This window comes from Artibeus jamaicensis, unplaced genomic scaffold (genome assembly GCF_021234435.1).
Source record: "Artibeus jamaicensis isolate MK-2021 breed Jamaican fruit bat unplaced genomic scaffold, CSHL_Jam_final contig_391, whole genome shotgun sequence".
In the NCBI taxonomy this organism is placed as follows: domain Eukaryota; kingdom Metazoa; phylum Chordata; class Mammalia; order Chiroptera; family Phyllostomidae; genus Artibeus; species Artibeus jamaicensis.
This window is the reverse complement of record NW_026521814.1, coordinates 10,762,319-10,774,931: the sequence shown is the minus strand read 5'-3', so window position 1 is coordinate 10,774,931 and position 12,613 is coordinate 10,762,319. Positions and strand designations below refer to the sequence as shown.

General features: G+C 44.1%; 1 protein-coding gene across 17 annotated transcripts in view; it reads right to left on the bottom strand.

The window, feature by feature from the left end:
• RAPGEF4 (Rap guanine nucleotide exchange factor 4) overlaps positions 1-12,613 on the bottom strand; it is a 286,117-nt gene that overhangs the window by 48,787 nt on the left and 224,717 nt on the right. For all 17 annotated transcript variants that reach the window (XM_053665181.1, XM_053665182.1, XM_053665184.1 and 14 more), the window contains 4 exons: positions 12,289-12,435; positions 10,321-10,436; positions 4,500-4,588; positions 631-709 (listed from right to left, as the gene is read on the bottom strand). In XM_053665181.1, the coding sequence (XP_053521156.1) occupies positions 631-709; positions 4,500-4,588; positions 10,321-10,436; positions 12,289-12,435 (431 nt within the window). The remainder of the gene's footprint in view (positions 1-630; positions 710-4,499; positions 4,589-10,320; positions 10,437-12,288; positions 12,436-12,613) is intronic.

The following is a 12,613-nucleotide window of genomic DNA, read 5'->3' as shown; positions in this document are numbered from 1 at the left end:
CTGCTGAAACAAGCACGGCTTTCAGACTGCCGAGAGGAACTGCCACTAGAATTTCAAGTTGTGTGTCTTTTATTCAGGTAAGTGTAATGATCACAGAAATTGCAATAAAGGAATAGATTTTGGTATTTGGAAGAGAGGATGGACTAGGACAAATGTAAAAGAAAAGCCAGCCCATAGAGATAACCTGTCTTTCTCCCGATGGGTTAGTGGTCTGATTGACACTACAGCTTAGAGGAGGAACACAAGCAGGCTGAGACCCAACCTGCCAGGCACCCTAACGGACGTGTAAAGTCTGTCTCCCAGGTCAGGGAGCTATCCCTAAAAATACTCCCTAAATTTCTTTGGCCTCCTGCCCAGGTATGTGTATTTCTAACCAGTCTCACCTTCCTGAGGTGACCTGGCTCACATTTCTCCATGCAGGTAATGAGGAAGAATCCTTAAACACCGCACAGAAGAACCACGCCAAGGTGAGCTGGGTCTGTGCTGGGGGAGACCGCTGGGGTTTCAGTGAGACGGGGAAGCACAACTCGGCCTGGGCCCTGACTTACCTTCAGAGGATGGGGTGGGATAATGGCCATGTACATGTGGGGTGTCTTCAAGGGAACAGAGACTTTTCACACAAAAGGATATTGGGCCACCAGGGCTGGACAAAGCTGGGTATTTGGCATAAAAACACAGTGCATCATAACAAAGTCATTTAAAACAGAATCTGCAGGGGGAAGAAAATGCAAAGCAGAAAAGATTAAGTTCTCATAGAAATCTTTAGGAAAGCAAGAGCATCTATTCATTGGTTCTTGACCAATGTTGGCTTAGAGTATTGTGGTTTTACTGTACATAGAAGCACTGCATATACAAATAACTTTATACATATGTATATATATTTAAAAAGACCGCCCATGGGTAGTACCATGTGTCCAGAAAAACAAGGTCATTTCTTTGTCAGTTTTACATCATGTGTCTTTTGTGAATATCACTTTTTTCTTCATCTCTTTTTCACCTCTTATTTCCAGAGGGAGCAATGAAGGGGAGAAGATGATGGAATCACAGAAAAAGGAGGTGGTAAGAGTAGAGAATTGGTGAGGGACATAAAAGCAGGGAAGAAAAAGAAACAGAAAAGATTAAGGCTGTGAGCAGCAACTGAAGCAAAACAAAGCTCTCCAGTAAATTAAAATGGCACTGTCCTGCATTTGAACTGTTTTGTAAGTAGGCGAGCAGGAAGATGGAAGGGAAATAAGGTGAGTCCCAAAGACAAGCTTCATTTGCTTCGTTCTGAATGCATGCTGGTTCTTCACTGCAAAGGCAACACTGACTGTGTAGTCAGGTGAAGCATGTGAAGACAGACCTAAGAGCCTACGGAGTACACCTGTTGAAGCTTGGGAGCAAGGCACTATGGGGATTTTCAATGAAAACCTGAAGCACGCTGGCTGAAATCTGTGAAACTCATATAACCTTTCAAATAGAAAAGGGTGAGAAATATGAAAATCTTAACTATAAAAATTAGATAAACCTTACTATCCATGTTTTAAATGAACTTATATTGGCAAAGTTGGAAGCAGAGATTAAGGGTTTAACCATTATCCTCATTTGAAAAAATCAAGACATAATTGACATACACTGCGTAAGTTTAAGGTGTATGGCAGGTTGACTTAATACACTTGCACACCTCAACATGGTTACCGCCGTGGCATTGGCAAACACCTCTACCGTGTCGCCTAATACCATATACTCACGCAAACATAAGGGATACAGGGAACCTCAAGCTGTCATCCTGTCATTACTCCGTGGTACCACTCATTTCAGCCCCATTATACCGGACCAGAGAAGATGCAGAGAAGGTGCCAGACAGAAGTCATGTAGAACTTTTTTTAAGTGTAAAAGGACCTTGGCTTGTCTGAGTTTAACATCTAGGGTGTCCTTTATACGTTTTAAATATTCTCTGAGGACAGGGTAGGTGATGCTTGTTTGTAAGGCTCCCAGAAGCCTTTGCTATACTGTAGTTTACATTTTGCTAAAGCAGAGATTTTGGGAGAGGACTCCAAGGGTGGGGAGCTGGTCTCTTAGCATGGCAACTATCCAGCAGGCACCGTTCACCAGTTTCCTTGTTCTCTCCTATGTGAAGTTACTCTTTCTGAACATTGTTGAGAATTGATTGTTAAAAATCATTTCCTACTAGAAAATGATATCCCAAGTCACTCAGTGACTCATGCTGGTCACATAAGTTCAAGGTCTAGGCAACTAACAGGTCTACGGCAGAGCATAGATATTTTGGTAAATTAAGAAAATGTATTGACGACCCCAGAGGCGCCCATGTCTGTGTCGGAAACCACTGTCACTGGTGGCTCTGATGTTTCCCACTGCATTGTAAACTTACAAATGCCAAGGGTTTCCCACCTCACTGCACCCTTTAGTTTCTTATCCTGGGCCTCCTATCACTTTCTCCTTGCTCAGATACCTCCAGCCACTCCCCAGTGCTTAGCTTTGCATTTAAGATCCTCCAAGACGAGCAGTCAAACTCTTAGACCTTACCTTCCTGTACCGCTTATGTATACAGTAGTATCCACCCATGCAGTAGTACCCATAAGCAAAACCCAGCTGCCCGATCTCCCGTGACCATTTCCGTGTCAGTTCTAATGTTGTACCGCAGTACGGAAAGCTCTGCCCCCGGTCTCTGGTTAGCAGACACCAGCCTTTTTTCAGGGCCACTTCTCAGGCTACATGCTCCATGACACGGTGCCCAGGCCCCTCAGCTAGTCAGGGCTCACGGAGCTCTGACCACACTAGGCTTTATGCTCAAGCTCTGGGCATGTTCCTTTCTGTCCCCCAGCAGGTTGTAAACTTCCTGATGACAGACAGGGGAGCGATTTCTTGTCCATGGGGGCCTAGTCCAAAGCATCCCCCCTAGTGCCTGCTCGAGAAAATATCCAACAAATACTGGACCATAAATAACTGCCCTGGAGCCAGAGATCCTGGCTTTTGTAACAACTACCCCCCAATTAATTCACTATAAAAAGAAATATCTCAGATAATCTATTTATAAAGGAGAAACTGGAATGAAGAGCTGAAATAAGTAAATCAGTGCTAAAATACGTTTAGGAGGTACATAAAAATAATAACTCAAGGCCCTGGCTGGTGCAGCTTGGTGGATTGAGCATGAGCCTGCGAACCAAAGGACCGTGGTTTGATTCCCAGTCAGGGCACATGCCTGGGTTGCAGGCCAGTTCCCAGCAGGAGACGCACGAGAAGCAACCATACATGAATATTTCTCTCCCTCTCTCCTTCTCTTCCCCTCTAAAGATAAATAAATAAAATCTAAAAAATAAATTATTAAAAAAATAATAATAACTTCACCTTGAGTGTACTGCAAAATCGGTGGAAATGGACTTTGAACTACCATTGGTTTTTTGGGACAAATCTTTGAACTTCTTTTAGTGAGAAATCTTCCATGGAGCTCAGTGTACTTAAAATATTAACTTTTATTCTGAGTGACAGGCCAGTAGCATAGGATTATTATTGTTTTAATTGAATGTAGTCTGTCCCAAAGTCACATATAAGATAGCTCCTAAAGTGAATGATAGTATAACTCTGAACACTCTGTTCACTGGTGAGATTCGCCTCATTCACCCTTGAGAACCTCTGTTACGGGTTGACTTCTGTTCTCCCAAAAAGACACACTGAAGTCCTAGTTCCCATCACCTCAGAGGGTGACTGACCTTGGCCGGACACAGAGTCGTTGTAGGTGCTGGCAAGGTCACAGGTGGTCATCAGTGCAGGCCCCCACCCAGTATGACTGATGTCCTTATGAAAAGAGAACATTCGGCAACAGAGACAGACGCACAGAAGGAAGACCGTGCCGGGAGACAGAGGGAGAAGATGTGAAGACGCAGGCAGAAACTGGAGTGATGCACCCATCAGCCAAGGAACACCAAACATCCTGCCGAACGCCAGCAGCCGGGAGAGAGGCACGGAACAGATTTCGCCTCATGGGCGTCAGGAGGAACCAGCCCAGCCAACAGCCTGAGCTCAGACTGCCACCCCCCGAACTGGAGGAGCGCACATTTCTGCAGTGGAAACCTCCCAGTCTGAGGTGCTTTGCTGCATCGGCCCTAGCAAACTAATACGGGTGGGGTTCAGCCACACTCTGGGGCAGCCCGAGGATCTCCAACCACGTTTTACTCCCGCTGGACCAAGGTTGTGGCTCTTGTGGGGGCAGCAGCAAATCCGTTTGGGAATGGGGAGGACTTAGATGATAACTTAAGAGATGCCTACGGAAGGCTAATCCTAATGTGTATGAATGAGACTGAGCCATTTACGAAGGACAGCCAGGAATGGGAGGGGCAGAGGAGGGGCAGGAATATTGCTCCCTGAGTGAGCCATGCAGGGATGCGTTTCAAATGTGAATATGCATAACCCCTTTCTAGAACTGTACAGGCTACGCACACTGAAGATGAACTCAGGATTTCTTACAGTGCTCTGCATGGTTTAATGTTCTAGGTATTTACCTGTGGCTTCATTTAAAGTTGGTTCAAGGCGTATGGTTTCTAGAAAATGCTCTAAAATTTTTTCAGGTGTTCCTGACATCACAGTATACCTGGATAAAAAATAAAAACACCATTAGCTTTTTGAAGGTAGGCAAATCATTAATAAATAACTTTTCACATAGCTAAGATTTTTTTAAAGATCCCAGGAAACCATGTCGACTTAACTTGTGGCCCATATTCTCCTTTAATAAGAGAGCCCATGAGCCTCATCAAAGTGACACAGGAAGACAACAAATTGAAGTAGTTACTGAAATGTGACTCTTTTGTCCCTATATGGAACTGAAGTAAATTTCTTGGAGAGTGGTGGCTGTAGCAGGCTGGGAACTGAGCGACGCCAGCCTCGTTCCAAGGGGAATGAAGAGAAACATGTGAATCCCAGGGCAGTTCAGGTCACGCACAGGGAGCTGGGGATGGGAAGCGACAGTAAACTAGGTTATCCATATATGGGTTACTTGTCGCAAAATTTCAGTCCCACACTGGATTCCCCGGCCTATTTCTGGAATGCCCTGTCTTTCCCAACTGTACACTGGCATGTGCTTTGGAAATACGGCTAAGAATAAAACAGGAGAAGAAAAAAAAAACAAACACCGATGGATGAACAAGCAAACCCCAATAGTACCTGAGCAGAAATAAATCAGCAACAGAAAATTCATATAATTTACTTCAATGTCAAATATGTATTATTGGGGACTTCATCATAATTTCAGATGATCCATCCATGCAGCTTTTTAATCGACATGAAAGGATTTATGTTTTAGATCGAATGTGGGTTATTTCAAAGTCATATTTAAGATAGTAACAAGACAGTGAGTGAAAACTAGAGACCAAATACACTAAGATGATATGGGAGCTCCTATTCCAAACCTCAGACTTTGCTTTTCTTCCTGGCACTTCACCTAAAGCAAAATGACAGGGAAGGGAAACAACCATGAGAAAAAAATTCTCTCATGCTCAGCAAGCATAAATTCTCTTCTGTTCAGAAACCTGGGATCTCTTCTAGGAGAATCCAGACTTCTTTGCCTCCTCATTGACACTTTTTCTCTGCTTGTCTGAGACCTTGGAGGAGGTACCTGGAGATCCCAAGAATATCCCTGACACATTAAATCTCAGCGTCTTCACCTCATGCCTGAGAGAGTGAAGAAGAGGCCATTCAACACGTGACCCTCTCTCCGCACGTGGAAACAGAGAGGGAGAGTGCGCGAGGCAACTCTGGTGCTGAGGGAGGTAACAAATGCAGTCCACCTGGAAGGCAGCCATGGGCTCAAACTACCCTCTGTGCGTGTGCGCACATCCGCACATGTATGCCTGCACACGGGACCAAAAGGGAGCTGGAAAGTTAAAACTTTGATGTAACCTGGCTTTGGAGACTATACAGAGGGGGGATAGAAAAAAAAGTACTTTCATCTCAAATACATGACCCTTTTTTCAAAGTAAATAAGGTAGAAGACAATGGTTTTTTTCCCCTCATAGGCAATGCGTGTTTGAGAAAAAAGAGAGGGCATAGCTACACGTGACTCGCAATGCTCAAGTGGAGAAAATTGCTGAGTTCATTCAATAATTCCTGGAATACACGATTCTTTGATTGTGCTCAGCAGACGAGCTGGAGCGGGAGCAGCATCTGGCCACACAGTGAGGAGTTGAGGCTGAAAAGGGCCCTCAACACCTGCTGAATGCTTACGGTGCCCAGACAACCAGGTGGGCTCTGAACAGTATCCTCAGTGTCCTCGGGTTTACTCCTGCTAGTTAAGTACTGTCTTTATTCTGCAGGTGGAGAAAGTGCTCTGTAAGGGGAGCCATCTGGCCCACGGGCACACAGTTAGTAGATGCGAGGTCTCTGCTGTGAGCCCAGGTCTGGCTTCAGAGCACAAGTGCGAGTCTCCTGCCGCTGCTCGGCCTGTGCAGCGGGACCTCCAGGCAGAGCTCCCCCCATGTCCTTGGAGCTCACTCTGAACAGGAAGTCTGCTGTGCAAAGGAAAAACCCCCTTTGAAGAAAACTTGTTTGCTTGTTTCTGAAGAGTTTTACTTAAATTAGAGTGTAGATACATTGCATTAAAAACTTATTTACTGCAGCATTGGGCAGCTGCTGCTAGTAAGCAACATGGGGGCTACGTGACTGCTACGTCAGATTGGACAGTTCCCTTGTCAAAAACGTCACTCTGATGGAAAGCTGGCTTCACAGTCTGGTGTTCTTTGTTTGGATATCTCTTGGTTAGGGTGTTCTTATCTGGTCAAAAGACCAGAATAAAGACCAGGGTGGCAAGCCAAGTATTCTATCATTTCACTAACAGAAGTGCCCATCTGGTCGATCTGACGCCCCGGGATCTCTCTTTTGCTACCAAAGGCTCCCTCTAGTGGTGCAGCTGCTGTGGCTGCCTTACGGGTCCTCTCCCTCTTCCCCGCTCCTCAGAAGGCTGTTCTGGTGTCGACCTTCTTTCACCACGGGGAACTCGGAGGGAGGGAGGGAGGGAGGGAGGGCCTGGGAGCTGCTGGCTACGATAGCCTTCTTGCAGCTCTGGGTTTGACTGAAACATCATGTTATGTCTTTGTCTCAGGCTGGACACTGCCAGGTGCCTACTGCTTCACATCATTTAAATGAGAAACTTGCAGGCCAGATGGTGTGGCTCTTTTCAGATCATTGCAGGAAAGAGCTACTTGAGTCCAAGTTCTAGAGAACCCCAATCGGCTATCTTATCCAAGTGGTGGGGTTTCAAGCTTGTGACAGAAAATCTTTTCCTAACAGAAGTCTGAAAATGATATTAGGAAGAGAGACATTTCCATCTGTACTGAGAACAAAGAAAGAAGTGGTTGGGGGAAGGGGGAGGCTAAAGAGACTATCTGCAAACAGGATGGAGGTGAACAGGGTCTCAGTCAAAGCAGCATAGTACTGGACACAGGAAGAGCCATTTGAAATTCTTTCTTTCTTACTAAAACCACATAACCACAGAGCAGAAGACAACCACAATGATAATTTTTTAGGGCTCCATAAAGTTCATCTATCATAAGAAATACTGTCTTGCAATTGACATCTTACTATCCCACTCATAGCTGAGTGACTTGGGCAGAGTCAGGCAATTTTGAAATTTCTGGATTTCTCAGGGGAAAAGTGAATTGGAAAAATATTATTAGCACCAACAGTGACTCTCTGTAAGCTCAAAAAGAACAATTTTTGCCCTGGCTGGTGTGGCTCAGTGGATCGAGCGCCAGCCTGGGAACCAAAGGGTTGCTGGTTTGATTCCCAGTCAGGGCACATGCCTGGGTTGCAGGCTAGGTCCCCAGTAGGGGGCGTGTGAGAGGCAGCCACACATTGATGTTTCCTTCTCTTTTTCCCTCCCTTCTCTTCTGCCTAAAAGTAAATAAAATCTCTAAAAAAAAAACCACAACAATTTCTGAGGAGACAGAAGCCCTAAAGGTTCCTACATTTTAAGTCCCTCCATAGACACGAGTGTTGTCATGTTATCGAAGCCATCCAGAATATCAACCAAAATGTACTTGCACAGACTCCCATTGTCAAGTCTGCTCTGGCTTGGGAAAGCTCGCATGGAAAACTGCCGCTTGAGAGAATGGCCTTTTATCCTTCATGAAACTGACTTTGCATGGTGTGTTATTTTGTGCTCATTGCTATTTCTTAAATGGTGTGCCGAGAACATGCACAGGTTTTTGAACCACATAAGAAATTTGGATTTGTCTAGAGGACACAAATGAGATATAATAGAAATCAGATCCAGGCCTAAAATAAGTTTAATGCACATGGCCTCTCCTTTTCTGTTCCCTTTAGTTTGATGTCATAAAAAAATCTATATTTGGAAAGCGCTCTGAATGGAAGATGTTGTAACAAGCAAATGCTTTTGATCATTCTGCCGTGAAGATCAAAATGAAGAGGTGAAGGAAGGGGGCCTCCAGGGGACATCTTGGTCGCATGCTTCAAGGTTAAGGAGAATTATCAAGGCTTCCCTTTTCAGGCCACAAAATTTTCCTGAGACATCTGAAGCATTATTAAAGAATGCAGATGATCACCATAACATGGCCTAGTTACGGTCAAGTTACATTGAAGAGCACTAAGGAAAATGATTGGGGATAGTTCAAACTTTCACATAAAAAAATGTCTTAATTCTCACCCTCCTCCGGAAGGACAGCTGATAAAAAGACTGGAGCAAGAACATTTTCAAGAGTGAATAGCGGTGAAAAACAAAAAAGAAATAATGAGGAATTCTGGATAGTTATTTTATAGTTTTACAAGTGAAAAAGTACTTTTTACATAGTCTATTTTATGCCAGCCCTGTTGAAATGGTTTGCAATGTTCAGCAGGTAGTGTTGAGGACACAGGACTCAGATTACATGTTTTGCTGCAGTCATCTGTGAGGCTGAAGGGGAAAAAGGCACAGAAGTTGATCAAGCTGGATGTGAATCCCAGCTCTAACATTACAAGCTTCGTAATCTTGGGCAAGTGACTCGCTTCTCTGAGACTAACTTTTTCCATCTGTTGAAAGGGGCTGTAATAAGGGATTACACAAAATATGCAAAATATACTATGCCTATTCAATAATACTACATTTCTTCCCACCTTCCTGGTAAATATGCCAAGTCATCCCGATGAGATGTCTGAGCCTTAGACTTTTAGTCTAAACAATAAAAATTCATCAGCATGGAGAGTGTGCTGATGAAGGGGAGCACCCCATTCACGTGGCAAACAAAGAAACACTACTGGGATGCGTTCTTTGTCAACACATCGTTTGGTGACATTTCTTTAGCTGCAGCATTGGTGTTTTTATCATCCGAGGACTAAAAATTAATCTTTATTTTAAAAATGAGATTCTATGACTTTCTATTTCTTGGAGCTACATTTCCTGATTCTCCTGTAATACCATTCAAATGTTGGTACATTTGATGAAAAGGTCTCAAGCAGGAGGTTGCTACAAAAGATGGAACTGAACATAATACGTACTCTGTAAAGACCCAAGTTACACGGGGGCCTGAGAAGCAAGTACCCTTTTGACATTACCAGGAGTAACGATGGGTGCAGCCAAACGGCTGCTTCCGGACTGCAATCAGCAGACTGTCTTGCATTTGAAATCTGGGTTTCTGTCAAAGATGCTCATCCTGATAACAGGATGGAAACACTTCTTGAGAAATCCTCCGTATGAAATTCAAACACCAAAGGCTCTTACCACTCAGGGCAGTGGTTTTCGACCTCATCCATCTGATGGCACACCTAAACTAATTACTAAAACTCTATAGCACACCTAAAAAATTTTTTTTTCCAATCTGACTGAAAAGAAAAAGGTATAATTTTGATTCCTTCACACCAGATGACTATTGTCATATTGGCTGCTGTAATTTTTTAATTTGACAATCTAGGGGCAAGAGGTCAGTGCCCCTGACTAAAGTCAAGTACTGCATGTTTTAAAGAATTCTTGCAGCACACCTGTTGAAAATCCCTGCCCCAGGGGCCTCTGTGTCCTCTGAGCTGTCTGGCATTCCTACTTCCATTGTTCTCTCCAATGCCTTCTATTCCAAAGCTATTACAGTCAAACACTGTATCAAGAGAGCATGTTCAGAGTAAGGGAATAGTCTCCCCCAGATTACTCTAGGCAGCACCGAGCTAAACACAGTGCCAGAAATGGATACATTATACTCCACAAAATGTGTGATTAGTCAATAGAGAGAAAGAAGTCACACGCCGCCGTCTTCCACAGAAAAGGAGAACATGCTATTGTAGAAATGATGATACCATGTGAAAAGGTTAATCATAGTCTGGCAATTGCAGTGTTGGATGCAAACCTACTTTTGCTGAGGCTGCGCGTTTCCTTGATTAGGAGCCCTGTTCCCTGCTGGGACCTTCTCCAGCACCAAGACATCTTGGTCATGTTCTTTGAGTCTGACTGTGTTCGCCTCCACATCCTGCAAATACAAATCACACCACATACGGATGCTGCCATTTTCTCAGACAATGAGAAAAATTTCAAACGCTTCAGAAACTCATTTGGTGCTTGTGATGCTAATTGTTGTGTCTACAAATTAAGTCATTTTCAGAGTCAAGGGCTGGAATGGTCAGAGAAAGGAGCAGATGAGGTTTAGGCATGTGGTTTTAAAGCTCTGCTTTTAGTCCAGAGTCACAAAATCCACAGAGTAAAGAGGAGTGTGGCTGTGCTCCAAGAAACATTCGGGGAGGGTGGTTAGTGGGACATGGGGGAGCAAAGCATTTGTGCTTTATAAAAACGTGGCAAATAGCACTGAGCTTCGACAAAGTTCTTTCACTCTGATTTCCTTCTGAGGGTATTTAGTTTTCTGAAGAGTAGTAGTTTTTCTCTCTAATCAAAAAACTGTTTACTTAAAAAAAACAAAATCAGTTTGTAATGTGTTAAAAACATTTTCCAGATATTTTGAATAATTTTATAAATCACATCAATGATATGGTCCTCGTGTGATTCTCTCAAAGGATTTTTTTGCTAAATGCAAAGTCCGTATGTGTAAACTTCAAAGAGTTAAAGTTTATCTCTAAGTTTCAATGTCATATTAAATAATTAATTTAAAAAATTTATGTGCTTTTTCTCATCATTTGGCCCCCCTTTTAAAAGAGATTAGAATAGAACCAAGGCAAATTCCATGTGGCATTTTTTCTATGTTGTTCAGTGGTATGTATCTATTGGTATAGTTTTTAATTGAACTTTCTTTGCATCAAGAGAATGCTTTCCTAAGACAAACATTGCTGTCAGAAATTTTGCCACCAAAGGCAAAAATTTAAGGCTGTGTAGGGAGTGATAGGTGTCTGCACATAAGGAATGGAGAATGATGTAGTAAATGATCATTAAATAATGTCAAATGTTCCAGAAAGCACAGAAGCTGCATTTTGGACTTTCAGGTAACGTGCACAGAGATGCTGAGGGTAGGAGAGGTGGGGAACAGAGTCTGCTGTCAGCCAGCAGGGAGGGAGCAGAGCAAAGTGATGCTGGAGGGAACAGTGTCTTTGCGTGACCTCAAGCTAGGGAGGGATGGAGTAAGAGCCACCTGAGAGCCCAGGGGTGACAGGACACTGTCATCATCGCCAGCAGTCCATAATTAGTCCATAACCTGCCAAAGCAGGGCTGTTCCTCCCCAGGGTCCAGGGGCTGCACTGGATAGGGGAAGGGCCAGAGACCACCTCTTTTAAAGATCGCCCACCCTCACAAATACCTTGCCAGGCTTAGAGGAGGCCCATCTGCAGAGCCAACTTTAAATGCAATTATTTTTCGCCTACTTGCCAAAGTCTAAAATTCCTTTAGTGTGAATCAGTTTGACATTAAGCACTTGAAATAAAAATGCTTGGTTAGAGTAACCATGATTAACACTAATTCCCACTAAAATGTAATCACTCCATAAATCAAGAGAGTGTGTGATGTTAAAGAAATGTTCAGATTGGGAACAGACTAGAGGTGGAGTCTAGGAAGGTTTAGGATAGAGAAAGACATGCGTGAGGAAGGACACAAAGGTGGAAGCCTTGGGTCGCAAAGAGACATGCCTGGCTTTGACGTTTGCCAGAGTCCCACTATGCCTTCAGTTCTCAGACTGGGCCAGCCGTGAGCCCAGCTGTTCCTGGATATCCCCTGTGGGCCCCGCATGCACCAGCACACTGAACGCCCCGGGTCTGTGACCAGGCTCTTTGCTCCCTGGGCCTTCATTAATCACAGCACCACTCAGTTCACATGACACGCAGATCTTTGATCCGGCCAGAGGGAAAATGGGATACCCCTCAGCCAGTCTGCCTTGGACTTACCCTCAGAATCCGGTTGAAATCCTCCTTGTCTACTCTTAAGAAATGGCAGTTATCTTCCCGCAAGACGATAGAGGCAGCTCTGGGGGCGTCATTCACTAATGCCAGCTTGCCAAAATCATCTCCTTCATGCAGGGTACAGACCACGCCCTGAAGAGAGCAGACATTTAGATGAGGGTGATCCCTGAGATAGAGCCGATGCCCACCAGCCTCCCGCCACCAGACTCCCCTTCTCCAAACACACTGTGTATATAAATGGGCCGTATCCAGGGATGCCACAGAGGAGTTATGGAATTAAATTGTAATGTTAAATTTTTCTTTCACTGAG